The 14,756-nt window shown below is 36.6% G+C and overlaps 1 protein-coding gene across 2 annotated transcripts in view; it reads left to right on the top strand.

The window, feature by feature from the left end:
* Positions 1 to 14,756, top strand: part of RPS6KA2 (ribosomal protein S6 kinase A2) — a 201,082-nt gene that overhangs the window by 106,949 nt on the left and 79,377 nt on the right. For both annotated transcript variants that reach the window (XM_070951337.1, XM_070951329.1), the window contains 2 exons: positions 7,759 to 7,875; positions 11,035 to 11,116. In XM_070951337.1, the coding sequence (XP_070807438.1) occupies positions 7,759 to 7,875; positions 11,035 to 11,116 (199 nt within the window). The remainder of the gene's footprint in view (positions 1 to 7,758; positions 7,876 to 11,034; positions 11,117 to 14,756) is intronic.

A 14,756-nucleotide genomic window follows, 5' to 3' on the forward strand; every position in this document is an offset into this window, starting at 1 on the left:
CCCATTTCCTTGTATCTAACTTCATGTTTCTATGATTCACTTAATGACCACCTTGCTTAGCAATGGAAATTCTTATCCTAATTGTGCCTGTAAGTCAAGGACTACCTCTGTTTACTCAGAAGAAAATTCTATTGAGTCTGGTAGATTTTACTTCCTGGTATAAGATTGCAATCGAATATAATATTTTCACTGCTTGAATAATTATTGCCAAATGGTAAATTAAACTCCTTTAAGCCATTGCTTTCAGAATGCATGAAACACTTCTCTTTTTAGTAACGTAACTTTGAACTGTTAAGGCAGAGCAAAATGGGGAGAGAAAGACATAATCTTTCAGACAATAATATTACTAAGTTTTTTTCTGAAATCCAGTGTCACAGTTTTTCTGTAACTTGTCTACTTTGACTGCTATATCAAAAAAACCCCAAAAACCCATCTATACATTGGGTTCTCATTGTACAAGATAGTACAGTTTGTGATAGAAAGTTATAAAATAAGTATCTGTGCAATGACGAAATTATTATATAAGGCAAAAAGCTAAATGGATCTACAAAGAACAGCTATATAAAGTGGGTTACATAAGTATCTTGAAACTATCTTGAGTAGTTAGACCTCAGCCCCCAGTGTACTAGCTCTGAGCTTCCTGTGCGCTAGTTATTAATGGAATCCTACTCTTTGCATTTGCAAATCTGTCTCATTTTGTATACAATTGGCAAGAGCTGAAGCTGTTTTTCCTGTGGTCTCTGATGCTGTTAATGACTTCGAGCCACTGGAATTCAGGTCACAACCTCTCTGCTGAAGCAGTTTCTGGAAGAGGCAGATTTGTACCTTCCCATTGTCTTCTGTCACAGCTGACATTTTTCAGCTGCTGTTTGGAGGAATTGATGCCCATTTTTGCAGAATAGCATTGCTCCAATAAATTCCTCCTCGTTGTCTTCTCAATCTCTATTCTGACATGTGTAGAGTGGAAAAAAGACATCTGATTCAGAAAATACTTATCATGGAATGGTCTTCAACTTATTGGAGTTTAGGAAATACAAACCAATTATTTGGTTCAGGTACCACATTAGGCAATGTATTTTTTAAAATACCATAGTTTTTTGGGGTTCATATAGCATGCTAAATTCAAATTAATAGTTAACCTTGGTTTCAAATTCCAGTGAATGCTAATCAAAAATAATGGTGAGTTTAAGTTTGAATGACTCATTTCACCACAGGAAAGCCATTGACTATGCAATAGAGCTATATGAGGCAACTTTAAGTTGGTGACGCATGTATTAGTCAGCCTAAGCCCCTTACCATGACATGTAAATCCATCCTTGATAAAGCCAGGCCAACATCAAGAATGAAATGACGCTGGACAAAGTATTTACTATCCTTCTCCTTTATTTCTGATGTCTCCTGTAGTGTACAGTACCTTGATAAGCCCATTTGTAAGCTTAAAAGATGGTAGCGCTACAGGTAGTTCTTAATTTACAACATGGGTGTTAAACTCATTGTGTCATGTTGCCTTCACATGACATATCGTAACATTTTTTCCCGTTGCAGAGCTGGGGTGGGCACGGCCTGTGTGTAATGCATCGGGCTTGCAGGTCGCCAATTTGACACCTCTGATTTAAAGCCACAATTGAGCCCAACATATCTGTTGCTAAGCAAACCATTAAGTGAGTTTTTCCCCATTTTACCACCTTTCTTGCCCTGATTGTTAAATGAATCACGGCAATTGTTACATTAGTAACACAGCTGTTAAGTGAATCTGGCTTCCCCATTGACTTTGCTTGTCAGAAGATTAAAAAAAGGTGATCACATGACCCCAGGACACTGCAACTGTCATAAATATGAATTAGCTGCCAAGCATCCAGATTTGATCACATGACCATGGGGATGCTGCAAGGATCATAAGTCTTTTTTTCAGTGCTACTGTAACTTTGGACACTAAATAAATGGTTGTAAATTGAGGATTACCTATAATATAGATCAGGTTTGTCAAACTCATGGCCCACGGGCCAGATGCGTCACGTGCTGGCCACGCCCATGCCCGATTTAGCAAAGGATACGTCACATGATGATGTGATGACAAGAGTTTGACACTCCTGATATAGATGGACATCTCTTTTCCACTTTTAAATATATTTGAGCAACATGTTAGTTGCTTTCAGAATCAAAGCACTGGATGCAGCTGCAGTTATTTACTTGTTTGAGGGTGAAGGTTCATTCTCCAAGCTTGTGGGCTGGTTACCTAGCCATTACCAAGCCTGGTAATGAAATGTTTGGAAACCAACCCACCAGCTCGGAGAACGAACCTTCACCCTCATCCTACACCCAAGCTACAGATATTTGCCACTATTGCAAATTTATTGGTTTCTATTTCCTCCTCACCATTTTCGTTATGTGACATTTCTTTACACACTGCCCACCCTAAAAGTGAAAATAAAAAAGGGAGACTGACCAGTAGAGAGAGATGATATTTAGAATAACAGAGTTGGAAGGGATTTTGGAGGTCTTCTAGTCCAACCCCTTGCTTAGGCAGGAAACCTTACACCACTTCAGACAAGTGGTTATCCAACATCTTCTTAAAAACTTCCAGTGTTGGAGCATTCACAACTTCTGGAGGCAAGTTGTTCCACTGATTAATTATTCTAACTGTCAGGAAATTTCTCCTTAGTTCTAAGTTGCTTTTCTCCTTGATTAGTTTCTACCCATTGCTTCTTGTCCCACCCTCAGGTGCTTTGGAGAATAGCTTGACTCCCTCTTCTTTATGGCAGCCCCTGAGATATTAGAAACTGCTATCATGTCTCCCCTATTCCTTCTTTTTATTAAAATAGACATACCCAGTTCCTGCAACCATTGTTCATGTTTTAGCCTCCAGTCCCCTAATCATCTTTGTTGCTCTTCTCTGCACTCTTTCTAGAGTCTCAACATCTTTTTATATCATGGCAACCAAAACTGAATGCAGTATTCCAAGTGTTACCAAGGCATTATAAAGTGGTATTAACACTTCACATGATTTTGATTCTATCCCTCTGTTTATGCAGCCTAGAACTGTGTTGCCTTTTTTGGCAGCTGCTGCATACTACTGGCTCATATTTAAATGATTGTCCACTAGGACTCCAAGATCCCTCTCACAGTTACTACTATTGAGTGAGGTACGACATACACTGTACCTGTGCATTTTGTTTTTCTTGCCTAAATGTAGAACCTTACTTTTTTCACTGTTGAATTTCATTTTGTTAAATAGTGCCCAATGTTCAAGTCTGTCAAGATAGTCAGGATGATTATCCCCACGCCCATATTTTCTGCTTTTTTATTCAGTCATAGGACTGGCTGTGGTGGAGTTCTGGTAGGTAGAGATGACCTAATTTATTGCAACCCTTTTGTGGGGAACTGATAACTGCTTGCCTTGCCTCATTGGTCATGCCTGTTCTTTTTCCTTGTATTGTAGAATTTGGATTTGAGATAAACTCCCCTGAATAAACAGGGGGGTTATTATATTACTCCCCTGTTTATTCAGAAGATAAGTTAGAAATGAACAATCAAACCTTTTGTTTTATGAAATGATATGAAATGACATAAGTTGTTTCTCCTTAAAGAGATACAACAACCAAAGTTATGCTTAATTATAGAATGTCAAAAGGTGCTGCTAGTTTCTTTTCTTTGTTTTAATTATAGAATTATCTCCTCCTCTTTTCCTGCTTTCTACTCTGGCCAGCCACCAGCTGCCTTTCTTTTTCTTTTTTTCCCCTTTCCACCTCTGAGCTTCATGTTTACCTTCTTGAAAAAACGTTATCTGGTGATTTCTTTAAACCTTTATTCAAAGACAAAATAAAATACTCTTTCATCATACAAGGAAGTAAAATTATTCAGTTAAAATATAATCCCAAGAGATTTTATTTTTATGTTAAGTAATGACAACATCCAAATTAGCCAAGTCAAGACATGTACCTCTTGCTCACTGGTGAGATTAATTTAAATTAACAAAACAATTTTACCTTACAGGTAAAAATGACGTTGAATAAAGTGAGAAAAAATAGATTTGGTAATAACATTTGGCCAGACCCCAAAACAGCCCCATTTTAATTCAGATCACAGACAAATCCATCAACAGAAGAATAGAATGGAATGGAATGGAATGGAATGGAATGGAATGGAATGGAATGGAATGGAATGGAATGGAATGGAATGGAATAGAATAGAATAGAATAGAATAGAATAGAATAGAACAGAACAGAACAGAACAGAACAGAACAGAACAGAATTCTTTATTGGCCAAGTATCATTGGACACACAAGGAATTTGTCTTGGTGCATACGTTCTCAGTGTACATAAAAGAAAAGATACATTCGTCAAGAATCATAAGGTACAATACTTAATGATAGTCATAGGGAACAAATAAGCAATCAAATCATATTAGGAAACAGTCAACATAAATCTTAAGGATACCAGCAACAAGGTTACAGTCATACAGTCATTAGTGGAAGGAGATGGGTGATAGGAACAATGAGAAGATTAATAGTAGTGCAGACTTAGTGAATAGTTTGACAGTGTTGAGGGAATTATTTGTTTAGCATAGTGATGGCGTTCGGGAAAAAACTGTTCTTGTGTCTAGTTGTCTTGGTGTGCAGTATAGCGTCGTTTTGAGGGTAGGAGTTGAAGCAGTTTATGTCCAGGATGCGAGGGGTCTGTAAATATTTTCACAACTCTTTTTGACTCATGCAGTATACAGGTTCTCAATGGAAGGCAAGTTGGTAGTAACTGTTTTTTCTGCAGTTCTAATTATCCTCTGAAGTCTGTGTCTGTCTTGTTGGGTTGCAGAACCAAACCAGACAGTTATAAAGGTGCAGATGACAGACTCAATAATTCCTCTGTAGAACTGTATCAGCAGCTCCTTGGGCAGTTTGAGCTTTCAAAGTAGTTTAACTCTGCAGCCCAAGTGTCTGAGGAAATATCCAAGTGTTTAATGCCCTTCAAAAGACCAGAAAGATCATACATTAAAAAGATATGGGGCTTTAATTGCCCAGTTGAAGCTAACAGCCATTAATTTAGGCCCCTCTGGCCTTAAATGTAGATTTTATGCATAGATCTTGTGACCTCACTGATTCTAGGCTCCTATAGCTCCTGCATTTCCCCCTTTTTTCTTCTGACTAATCAGAAGTTGTCCAAAAGCTTTTGCTCTACATATCCTACATAAAAGCAGTGTCCTGTTTGATCTGAACCCAAAAAAATGGAAATTTATTTAAAACCTTTTCTTCAGTTTAGAATCCTGGAAATACATTAGATTTTAATTCCCATCATCCTCAGCACATCTGAATATTTATTTTCATACTTTTTATTTGGTATATTTGCTTTGGCTAGAGATAGTGAGAGGATAGTTCCACAGAATTGAAAACATTTGGTTAAGAAAACTTGCCTGAGTAAATTGTAATCAAAGCAGGTTTTTAGAATCTGGGTGGATTATTGTTCTAGCACTGCATAAAAATATGATCTTTGCTCAGCCTGGATACAAGCAGAACTTAAAACAATCAAGCAGAGTTAAAACGGATCACATATTCAGAGTACTTCAAAGAGTTCAGTATGGTGCTTCTCTCACTTACCGTACTTTATATTCTGAAACCAATTTAGGCAGCCTTGGATCAGATTCACACATTATACCCACCCATGTTTATTTTTGATTTTGTGTTTTATTTGTAATAGTAAAATATTAAAAATACCAGGGATGAAATGCTCCCGGATTGGACCAGATCGCCCCGTCCGGTAGTGATCTTGGCCTGTGGTTCGGCGATCCAGTAGCGATGGTGGAGCGAAGCTCTGCCCACCCACCTGGGTGTCATACTGCCCAGTTTTAACCAGGAAGTAATGTGTATTTTGCGCATGCGCAGAAGATTTTGCACATGCGCAGAAGGTTTTGTGCACACATGCGCTTCCAAACCGGTAAGGAAGGTAAGTAGATCTCACCCCTGAAAAATACCCTACAATAACAACAGAAAAAAAATGGTTGCACAGTGAAGAAAACCCTGGCATACTAGTGATTTAAAGAAACTAAACAGTAAACATGATTTTAAAAAAGAAGAAAAAAGGCTAATTAAGAAAAGAGTGAGAAGGATCCATGTAATGTACGTTTGTTTTTGCCTGAACATAATATGTGGGCTGTAGTTTAATAGTAATATTGAAACCAGGTTCCCGTGGGCTATTCAACAAACAGACTTTGATTTAAAACCTTGTGATTTAGCCTATATCTGTTTTTCTAGTTGCTTTGCCAATCTCAAGAATAACAGTAAAGACATTTTTAATATGACTTTGAGTTCATATCTGGAGACAGGATTATAACAAAGAAGAATTCAGCAATAATGTATGTTCAGGTCTGTCCTTTGTAAATGGAATTTATTATACCAGTAATTGTTTATATATATAAAGTGACTATTTATAAAAGCTAATCCAAGACACCTTGTTGCCCTGGGCAGAGATATTCTTCACCTTTTCCAGATCTGCAAGGTAATTAGCTAGCAGTAACCTCAATCATAGATTCAGAGAGGACAATCTGGATCGTTTAATCAGACAATTTAAGTTATGTGACATACAACAATAACAACACTTTATGTAGAACAAAAAGACTTAATAAGATCTAAGGCTGGCAGGTATTATTCAATGCTACACATTAAGGAATACGTCATTAGTTATTCAGCTTTTCTCCTGAGAAAAATCTGTTTTCTTTGTTTATGTACGAATAACGTCGTTCTAGATTTTGGTGAGAATTTTCCTTGTACTAATGAAGTTATAGCTCTATGTGCTCATAATTAATAGCAATTTATCTTCATTTTAGACCCTTTCATAAAAAGCAAGGATTAAAGTATCATATATATTCAACTTTATAATATAAGATATTAGACATCTCTTGACCTATATTGGATCCAGTTGGAATATATAAAACAGATACATTAAAAATTCTAAAGATGGCATAAAGGAAGAAAGTTCAGCCAGATGTTACAGCTGAGGTGAAATGTAAGGTTGCTTACAATGCTGAGTTAGCACTGAAGTGAAAAGTTCTTTCTAACCCCTCTGTGAACTGGGGACATCTGAATATAAATTTTGTCAAGTATTCTTCTGAACTAACCGGATGGAGTTCTTACTATAGTTTTTATTAGCTGTAATTCAGCCTACTAGACTTAACAGGTCTGTACCTACAATTAGAGTATAAGGATTCGGGGTTCTTGACGAGCCAACTTTAAAATATGACATATCAACAGTAATGATTTGCTCTTATTATTTGGCTGACCAAGGGAACTAAATATTCTGCGCTTATTAGCTGAAATTTAGTCAAATATGGGAGTTTTTTTTAACTCCAAAATAATTGCTTCTAAGGTGCACCTACTAATTAACCCCTAAATCTGATGACAGTAATATCTGTCCTTTGTTTTCCCCTACCTTGAAAAAAAAATCCAAGGTTTGTAATAGAATAGCTTACTCAGGCCTAGCAGCTTTATGAACTGACTGCTATGTTTTGATTTACAGTCTTACTTTTCTTTTAATTTAGTAATAAATCAACATATTTCATAGATGAAAGTAAATCACAGTCAGGTTCAATATGTTTAACATATGAAATGAAAATATTTGTGCACAAAGATGGATGGAACTAATAGTTTCACACAAGTATAATGCTTAGCCTTGAAGTGAAAATTGAATAGAAGAATAGCAGTTGGAATTAAGTGATGTAATTAGTTTTATCCAGGTCATGAACTGTGCCTTGGTTTATTTTTTCATTCACAGGAAGAAAGCATTGTAAAGGAGATAGACATCAGTCACCATGTCAAAGAAGGTTTCGAAAAAGCAGATCCCTCTCAATTTGAGCTCCTGAAAGTATTGGGACAAGGCTCCTATGGAAAGGTAATGTTTTATGTGTAATTTAGCTTTTTCAAATCTGTCTTCAAAGTTGGTGGATCAGTTCCTAGAATGCAGTGCATTTAGGTAGGAATTCTGAAAGTTGATGCTGTTGTGAAGCAGTGGTGGGTTTCAACCAGTGTTACCACTGGTTCGCTTCACGCACACGCTTTGCGCGCGATTTGTGCACAAATAGGAACAGACATAGGAACAACATCTTCATGAGAGAGAGGTGCATCCTTTGACTCATATATAGGGTCACATTTTCAGCTTTCTTTTCCCCCCCCCCCTCTTTTCTGACTCCTCGTCTCTTCCTCTGTACCTAGTTTCCTTTCCTTACCCTCTTTCATGTTGCTATAAACATAAAAGCAGCCTCGCTTCTTTTTCAAGGATCTAATATTTCCTCAAGGATAGGGCATTTAAAGCTATGGAGAATGAAGGAAACATCCAGCTCTTCTGGTACCTTCTATTATTCCTTCTTGACTCAGACCCTCAGCTTTTGAACAATATTTTTACTTTGTCAGTGGATTATATGAACCAAAATAAAGGCATCCCAGATGCCACAGTTTCCCCCATTTAGCCTACTCTTTCAATGTAGCTCCAGTTGTTAAGGAGAACTTTGATTCCCCACAGAGCATTTTCAGGGAATATAGTGATTTGAAATAGGGAAGCAGGGAAGATATTTTTGGATAAGGTTTCTTCTGTTTATATTAGATACAACCTACAAAACTGGAAGGAAAACACTGATTAGACTCTTGAGATCTGTCATTTATAGCTAAATCTGATTCTCCTTCCATTTCCCTTTCAAACCCAACACTCTTTGAGGAGAAATCGAGAAAGTACTCTTCATCTAGCCTGAATCCATACAAGTTTTAAATATTTCAGTGTTCCACATCTACCAAGTTAGTATATGATATCATATTTTAAAAATGCACCTTTGTTCAAGGCAATCAGTTTTTCAGTTAATGGAATTATAAGAAATTATTTTGCAGTGGACAGCTTTTGGTAGGAATGAGCAGGTAATAATGTTTTGAATTAGTTTTCATTTGTTGTATTTTTATAGATATGATAAGTATTTTCATATCTTCTTAAACATTAGTTAGTGTTTGACTCACATGCTTTGAGAGGAATACAATCAAATGCAATATTACCCAATATTACAGGGAACAGCTGACAAATGACTATCTTATTAAATATAAAGTCAGATTTACAGCTATGCGTTCTATAGTTATAGAAAGGCAAAGGTATGCAAAATCAAATGCTGATTTTTTTTCTCCCACTCTTCTTCTCCCATTCATGAATATAGTATAATAGTTGACTCAGCCTTCCATCCTTTCTAAGGTAGGTAAATTGAGGACCGAGTTTGTGGGGGCAATAAGCTGACTTGTATAGATATACAAAAGTATGAAGGCTATTGCTTAACGCATTGTAAATCGCCCTGAGTCTCCGGAGAAGGGTGGCATATAAATCAATTTTTTTTTGAAAAAAATTCACTCTTCAAAGGTTTGCTGCTTATTTTTTTTAAAATGCAGATATTTTAATTTGTGAAGAATTCCTAGATAATCTTAAAGGTTGAATGCCTTTAAATATTAGTTAGTGGTATTTTAAAAATTGAACAACCTTTGAGAAATTATTAAAAATAAATGACCGCTCTCGCAACAAAAATTAACTATTTTAGAACTTTATATGACAGAGTTTATTTAATATTTGTCTTATTATCTTCTGAACTATTGCAATCTAGTTGCAGTCTTAAACCAGTGAGTTGGATTTCTGAGTACAATAGGTTGTAAATTAAGCTAGCAAAGGAAAGGGGTTCCTCCTAATTAGGATGCTTGAAAGCAAGCAAAGAAAATTTCTGTGAATAGTGATTTTTTAAAATATGTAATCCAATGCAGACCTTTCCCTCTAAGAGCACTTACTGAAAGAATACGTAGCTAACTTTGTTAGTTCCAGCTGTGCCTCTTTCAGCGGATATTGCTAGAGAGAAATCTGTTACTGAGCAAGAGGTTGGCTTTTCCTAAACCAGCTGTGGAGAGAAGAAACTTTCAAAATATTAAACGTGTTTCTCAAGAAGATATACTTTGCAGTTTTGAGGTATTTATTGTTGCAAATGTCTGAACTAAGGGCTGAGGTTTTTACAATGGTCTGAATATTAGATAGTGTACATATGTGCATTTTTACTTTAGAGAGGGGGGAATCAGTACATTTCCTTTTGTTCCTGTCACTTGGAAGTTAAGAATTGATATGAAATTCCATAAAATTAGACTAAGGCATATTTTGTATCCTATTTTTCATTTGGAGCTCTTTGTTCTATTATTCTGCACATACAAACCATTATTTGGAGAAAATCAGGATCTTATCATCACTTAGAGCTGCTCTCTGAAGGAGTTGGACAATTAAGAAATATGAAATATCAATAAATAAACCTTTTCTTTTTTTATTTCCTTTTGCCACTAAAATCCTTATTTCGCTATCTGTGTGGGCAAATGTAGATATCTGAAGGACAAAACCTATATAGAAACCTGTTTATATTAAAGAACTCTTGGATAAAACTTTGAGTTTTGAATCAACCCTTATTTATTTTCTGAGTATTAGTCTCTGAGATTCTACTTGGAGTGCATTAGTCCTTAAAATTGTTACTGGCTCCAAAAATGGTCCAAATGGTAAGTGGAGCCTCTTTTAAAAATCCCACATATCCTCTGTGTTTGTCTTCTGAGCCCAATCATGATTTATAAGTCTTACTCATTGTAGGCTTAAATTTCCTATAAGACTTTTTTCTATTCCATCCCATATTTTAAGAGCACTTGTAGACTTACTGTTAAAATCGATTGTGAATTTGGCTGTTTTTGTAGGCATTGTGACAGCAACTTTTTCTATGAAGTGGTATTTTAAGATCAAGTGCTTTTTATCTTTCTTTTGTATTTCTTGTTTTGATTATACTGTTCTGGTGGGTTTATTTTTTTCTTTTATAAGCCACAAAGAACTGTTAAGGAAATGGGTGTCGTACAGATTTTCTAAATAAAGAATAAATACAGAAGAATAGAGAAATGCATACTTACTTGATCACATACCTGGCAGGTTCACTTTACATTAAGCAAATGAAACAAATACCATTATTTTAATTGTACTTCATTAAAGTGCCCTTTAAATTTTTTCTCCCCACAGGTATTTCTAGTGAGAAAAATCAAAGGTTCTGATACTGGGCAACTCTATGCAATGAAGGTACTTAAGAAAGCAACTCTAAAAGGTAAGAAAATAAACCAGAGTCAGTGTACAATAATTCTTTTGATTAATAGACAAGTTTATTTCTTGCATTCCAGGTTGTATGTACTGAATATATATCTGTCCCATAACAAGGAATTACTCTGTGTATTGTGTTTGGTTCTTATATTCTGAATCAACAAAGGTAGCTGGATAAAAAGGAAATTAGCCTAAAATCCAGCTCCTTTTATATATGACCAAGGGAAATGGAACTTGATCTTTCTAGATTTTAACGAAGAGTGAGTTAATGATCAGGCCAACACAGGTGTGTATGATCCTAGAGGAGAGCTTTCATACAAATACATTTTGTGAGCCCGTTGCACTTCTCACAGTCACTCATACATTTGTGAGGCTTTTATGGGGCCGCCCTTGAAGAGCATTGGATGCTTCTTCTGGTCCAGAATGCATCAACAGATGCAGTTTTGAGCACATCATGGTACACCCATGTAACACTGCTCCTACATGAACTGCACTCAGGGTGCTGGTTGACACTTTAAAAACCCTACGTGGTATGGAACCAGTTACTTGTGAGCTTCCTTGTGGTTTCTGAGTGACTGATAGTTTCAGATCTGGCAGAGTGAACATATTCTAGGTGCTATTGATAAAGCAATGCCATCTGGTGAGTCCGTGGAGGTATGTCTTCTTTGTAATGCTGTCTACTGTATAGAACAGTCTCCCCACTAAAATACGGACAGCTCCTACTCTGTTGGCCTTTTGCAAGGCCACAAAATCTGGCCTTTCTCCCAAATATTGGGAGTTGGGACATTAGCATGGGAACTCCAACATAAATGTATGTGTCTAGTGCATGAGTGTCAAACTCGATTGCATCACGAGACATATCGTGATGTATTGTGATGTTTTTTGCTATATGGAGCTGGGGTGGGTGTGGCCTGCGCGTGACACATCTGGTCTATGGGCCATCAGTTTGACACTCCTAGTCTAGTGGTTCTGTATTTTTATTGAGCCTTATTTCTATTTTAGTCAGTTACCATTTTAAAGAAATGTTATTTTTATTTTATTTGCTGCCTAGACTTTCTTGACAACTGGGCAGCAATATATATTGGATTATTTAATAAATAAGTAAGTAAAAATAAAAGCGGTTGCAAATCAGACACAAAAAAAACCTCCAAGTAAAAGTAATTCATTAGTAGAACTTAGAAAGCTTTTTCTGTTATAAATATGTTCAAGAAGAAGCTAAATAGCTTTCTGCCAGGATGTTATGAGCTAATATAAAGCAGAGAAATTCTGCCTTATTTTTGATGGGTTCTCATTCGGTTTGATGAAAAATAATGCACTTTAGAAATCTTTCAGAGAAGAGAATGGGTGAAATATGATGTTCTTGCACTCTCCTATTTAGTTTGTTGATTTATATGCCATTTCTGTTCTCTCAATCACACACAATCCTTTGCCTAATGGATGCAATTGTGCCTAATTGTGTCAAAGGATCCTAATCCATAAAATGTGAGAAATAAGAGCTTGGAGTAAAGTCAATATTCCACTAGAATACTCATAAATGGAACATCAGGCTTTACATTTCTAAAAATATTGTTTTTTCTGCTTCTACTGTGATTCCATTCAACACGATATGCCTTGCTACCTTTTCTTATGGTAAACTATTCTATCCCATTTTAGATTTTTAGATATGGACGTTGACTTAATTATCTTCATAATTTTCATTTGTGATTTAGGCATTGCTTGATATTTGTAACAGTTTTTGAATTAATTTTACAGATCACTGGAGATTACACATGTATTTAAAAACAAACAAACCTCAGTGCAGTTCAGAAAACACCCCACCTGCCAGTTTCTCCACTTCCATTATTGTTCTATGAAGCAGTGGAATATTTCAGATAGTAGTCCTATTGTCTTCCAATCTGGGTTCTGCTTTTTGAAGCTGCGGCTCTGTTTGTAAAGTCAGCTATGTTTTATTTTTACTACTCAAAGTTCTGATTATTATTCTTTACTATCAATTATTATAAACCACCATACTCTGAAAGAAACTGCAGAAATGGCAAGCATCTAGGATATTGGAAGGATCTTGAGAGGCGGGACAAAGAGATGCTGCCTAGGAAATGGTCAGATAAGAGACAGCATAGCCCACAGTAGGACAGTGGGTGGGGCAGGAGACTCAGAGGGATCCTCCCTACAGTGGGAGAACGATACTTTTAGATTTGCAGGGTTCTGTTAATTTACAATGAAGTAGAATTTGATTGTCTGGTTCTATTTTCTGTTTGGTTTTCCTGATTTGGCTGACATCACCTATGTCAGGGCAGTCAAACTCACGGCCTGTGAGCCGGATGCATCATGCGCTGGCCACACCCACGCCTGGTTTAGCGAAGGGGGAAAAAGTTACGATACGTCATGTGATGACACGGGTTTGACACCCCTGACCTATGTCCTTTGATTTGTATCCTCACATAAGCAGAAGCAGAAGATAATGCTTAGGGGACTTATATTGTTCAATAAATGTCAGAATCCTCTGAACCAGCCCTAAATTGCATTAGGGTGGGCAACATGTTAGAGGAGACTGAGTGAAAAATGGAAGAAAAAGACCATTTCCTGAATTACCTGAAAGACCATCGCACATTTTCTCCCTATCTCTTCCTGAAGATATTGTGCATATTATAATGACCAAGACAGATTGCCAGGGAAACCCACATAGATTGGCTCTGATGGGGGGAAATCGAATAGAGAGGGGAGAAAAAAAGGGGGTGGTGTGTCTGCTGCAAATACTGTAAGTGCATCTGAAAAAAGATAATGTTCCTCTTTCAGAAAATAAGCTGCTGTTCTGTTTCCTATTATATTCTTATTAATAGCTGGGGTTCAGAAAAAGGTCACTGAATCAGTTCACATTTTATCCTTTCTTACCACAAAGCATGTAAAGCAAGAAATATTTTACTATTTGCTAAGTGTGTGTGAATTCCTTTTTTTAAGGAATTTATAGTATTAATGAAATTGATTTAGGATGCAGGAGTGTGATGGTGTACTTTGGTGGCGTGTATAAAACATAAGTAAATAGCAGACGTTGCTATTAAATGTAAAATTCAACAGCAGAAGCTTTTCTCTGGGATTAGCAACGATGGAGGGCGTTACGGTCCTAAGAGCATAAGATGATCACTATACTTTAACCAGCTTATGGTGCTTCACGTAGTGTTAGCTGTCACATTAGAAATGATTTGTTCAGAATGTGGACGAGATACTTTTCATTGTTCCATAATTGTTACTTTTCCTGGGCTGAGGAGAGTCCTCCAAAAACATGAAGTCTCCACCCTCTCTACTGAAAAACAATTGTCTGTAAACACCAGGACAGCCAGAAGATTACTTTGAAATCCTTTTAAATTTAGGGATGGAATCTAGGAGTCGAGACTGGGAATCTGGGAAAATATTGCCAGAATTTAGATAAGGAAATTGTAGACAAGAATAAAATTAGGAAAAGTCCTATCTGCTTTGGCTGAGATCATATTTGAATCATATTCGCCAGTCTGGTGGCCTGGTCAGACATAAAACCATAAAGTCAGGTGAGACAGGAATCCTGGAAGATATTAAGGAAGACATCTTGCAAACAGGTTTGTTCCAATGGACCCATCATGGGGTTCCACAGTGACCTCAATGTTAATGTTCCTATC

Source organism: Pituophis catenifer, unplaced genomic scaffold, assembly GCF_029215685.1.
Source record: "Pituophis catenifer annectens isolate HBS135680 unplaced genomic scaffold, rPitCat1.0.hap2 SCAF_1, whole genome shotgun sequence".
Lineage (NCBI taxonomy): Eukaryota > Metazoa > Chordata > Lepidosauria > Squamata > Colubridae > Pituophis > Pituophis catenifer.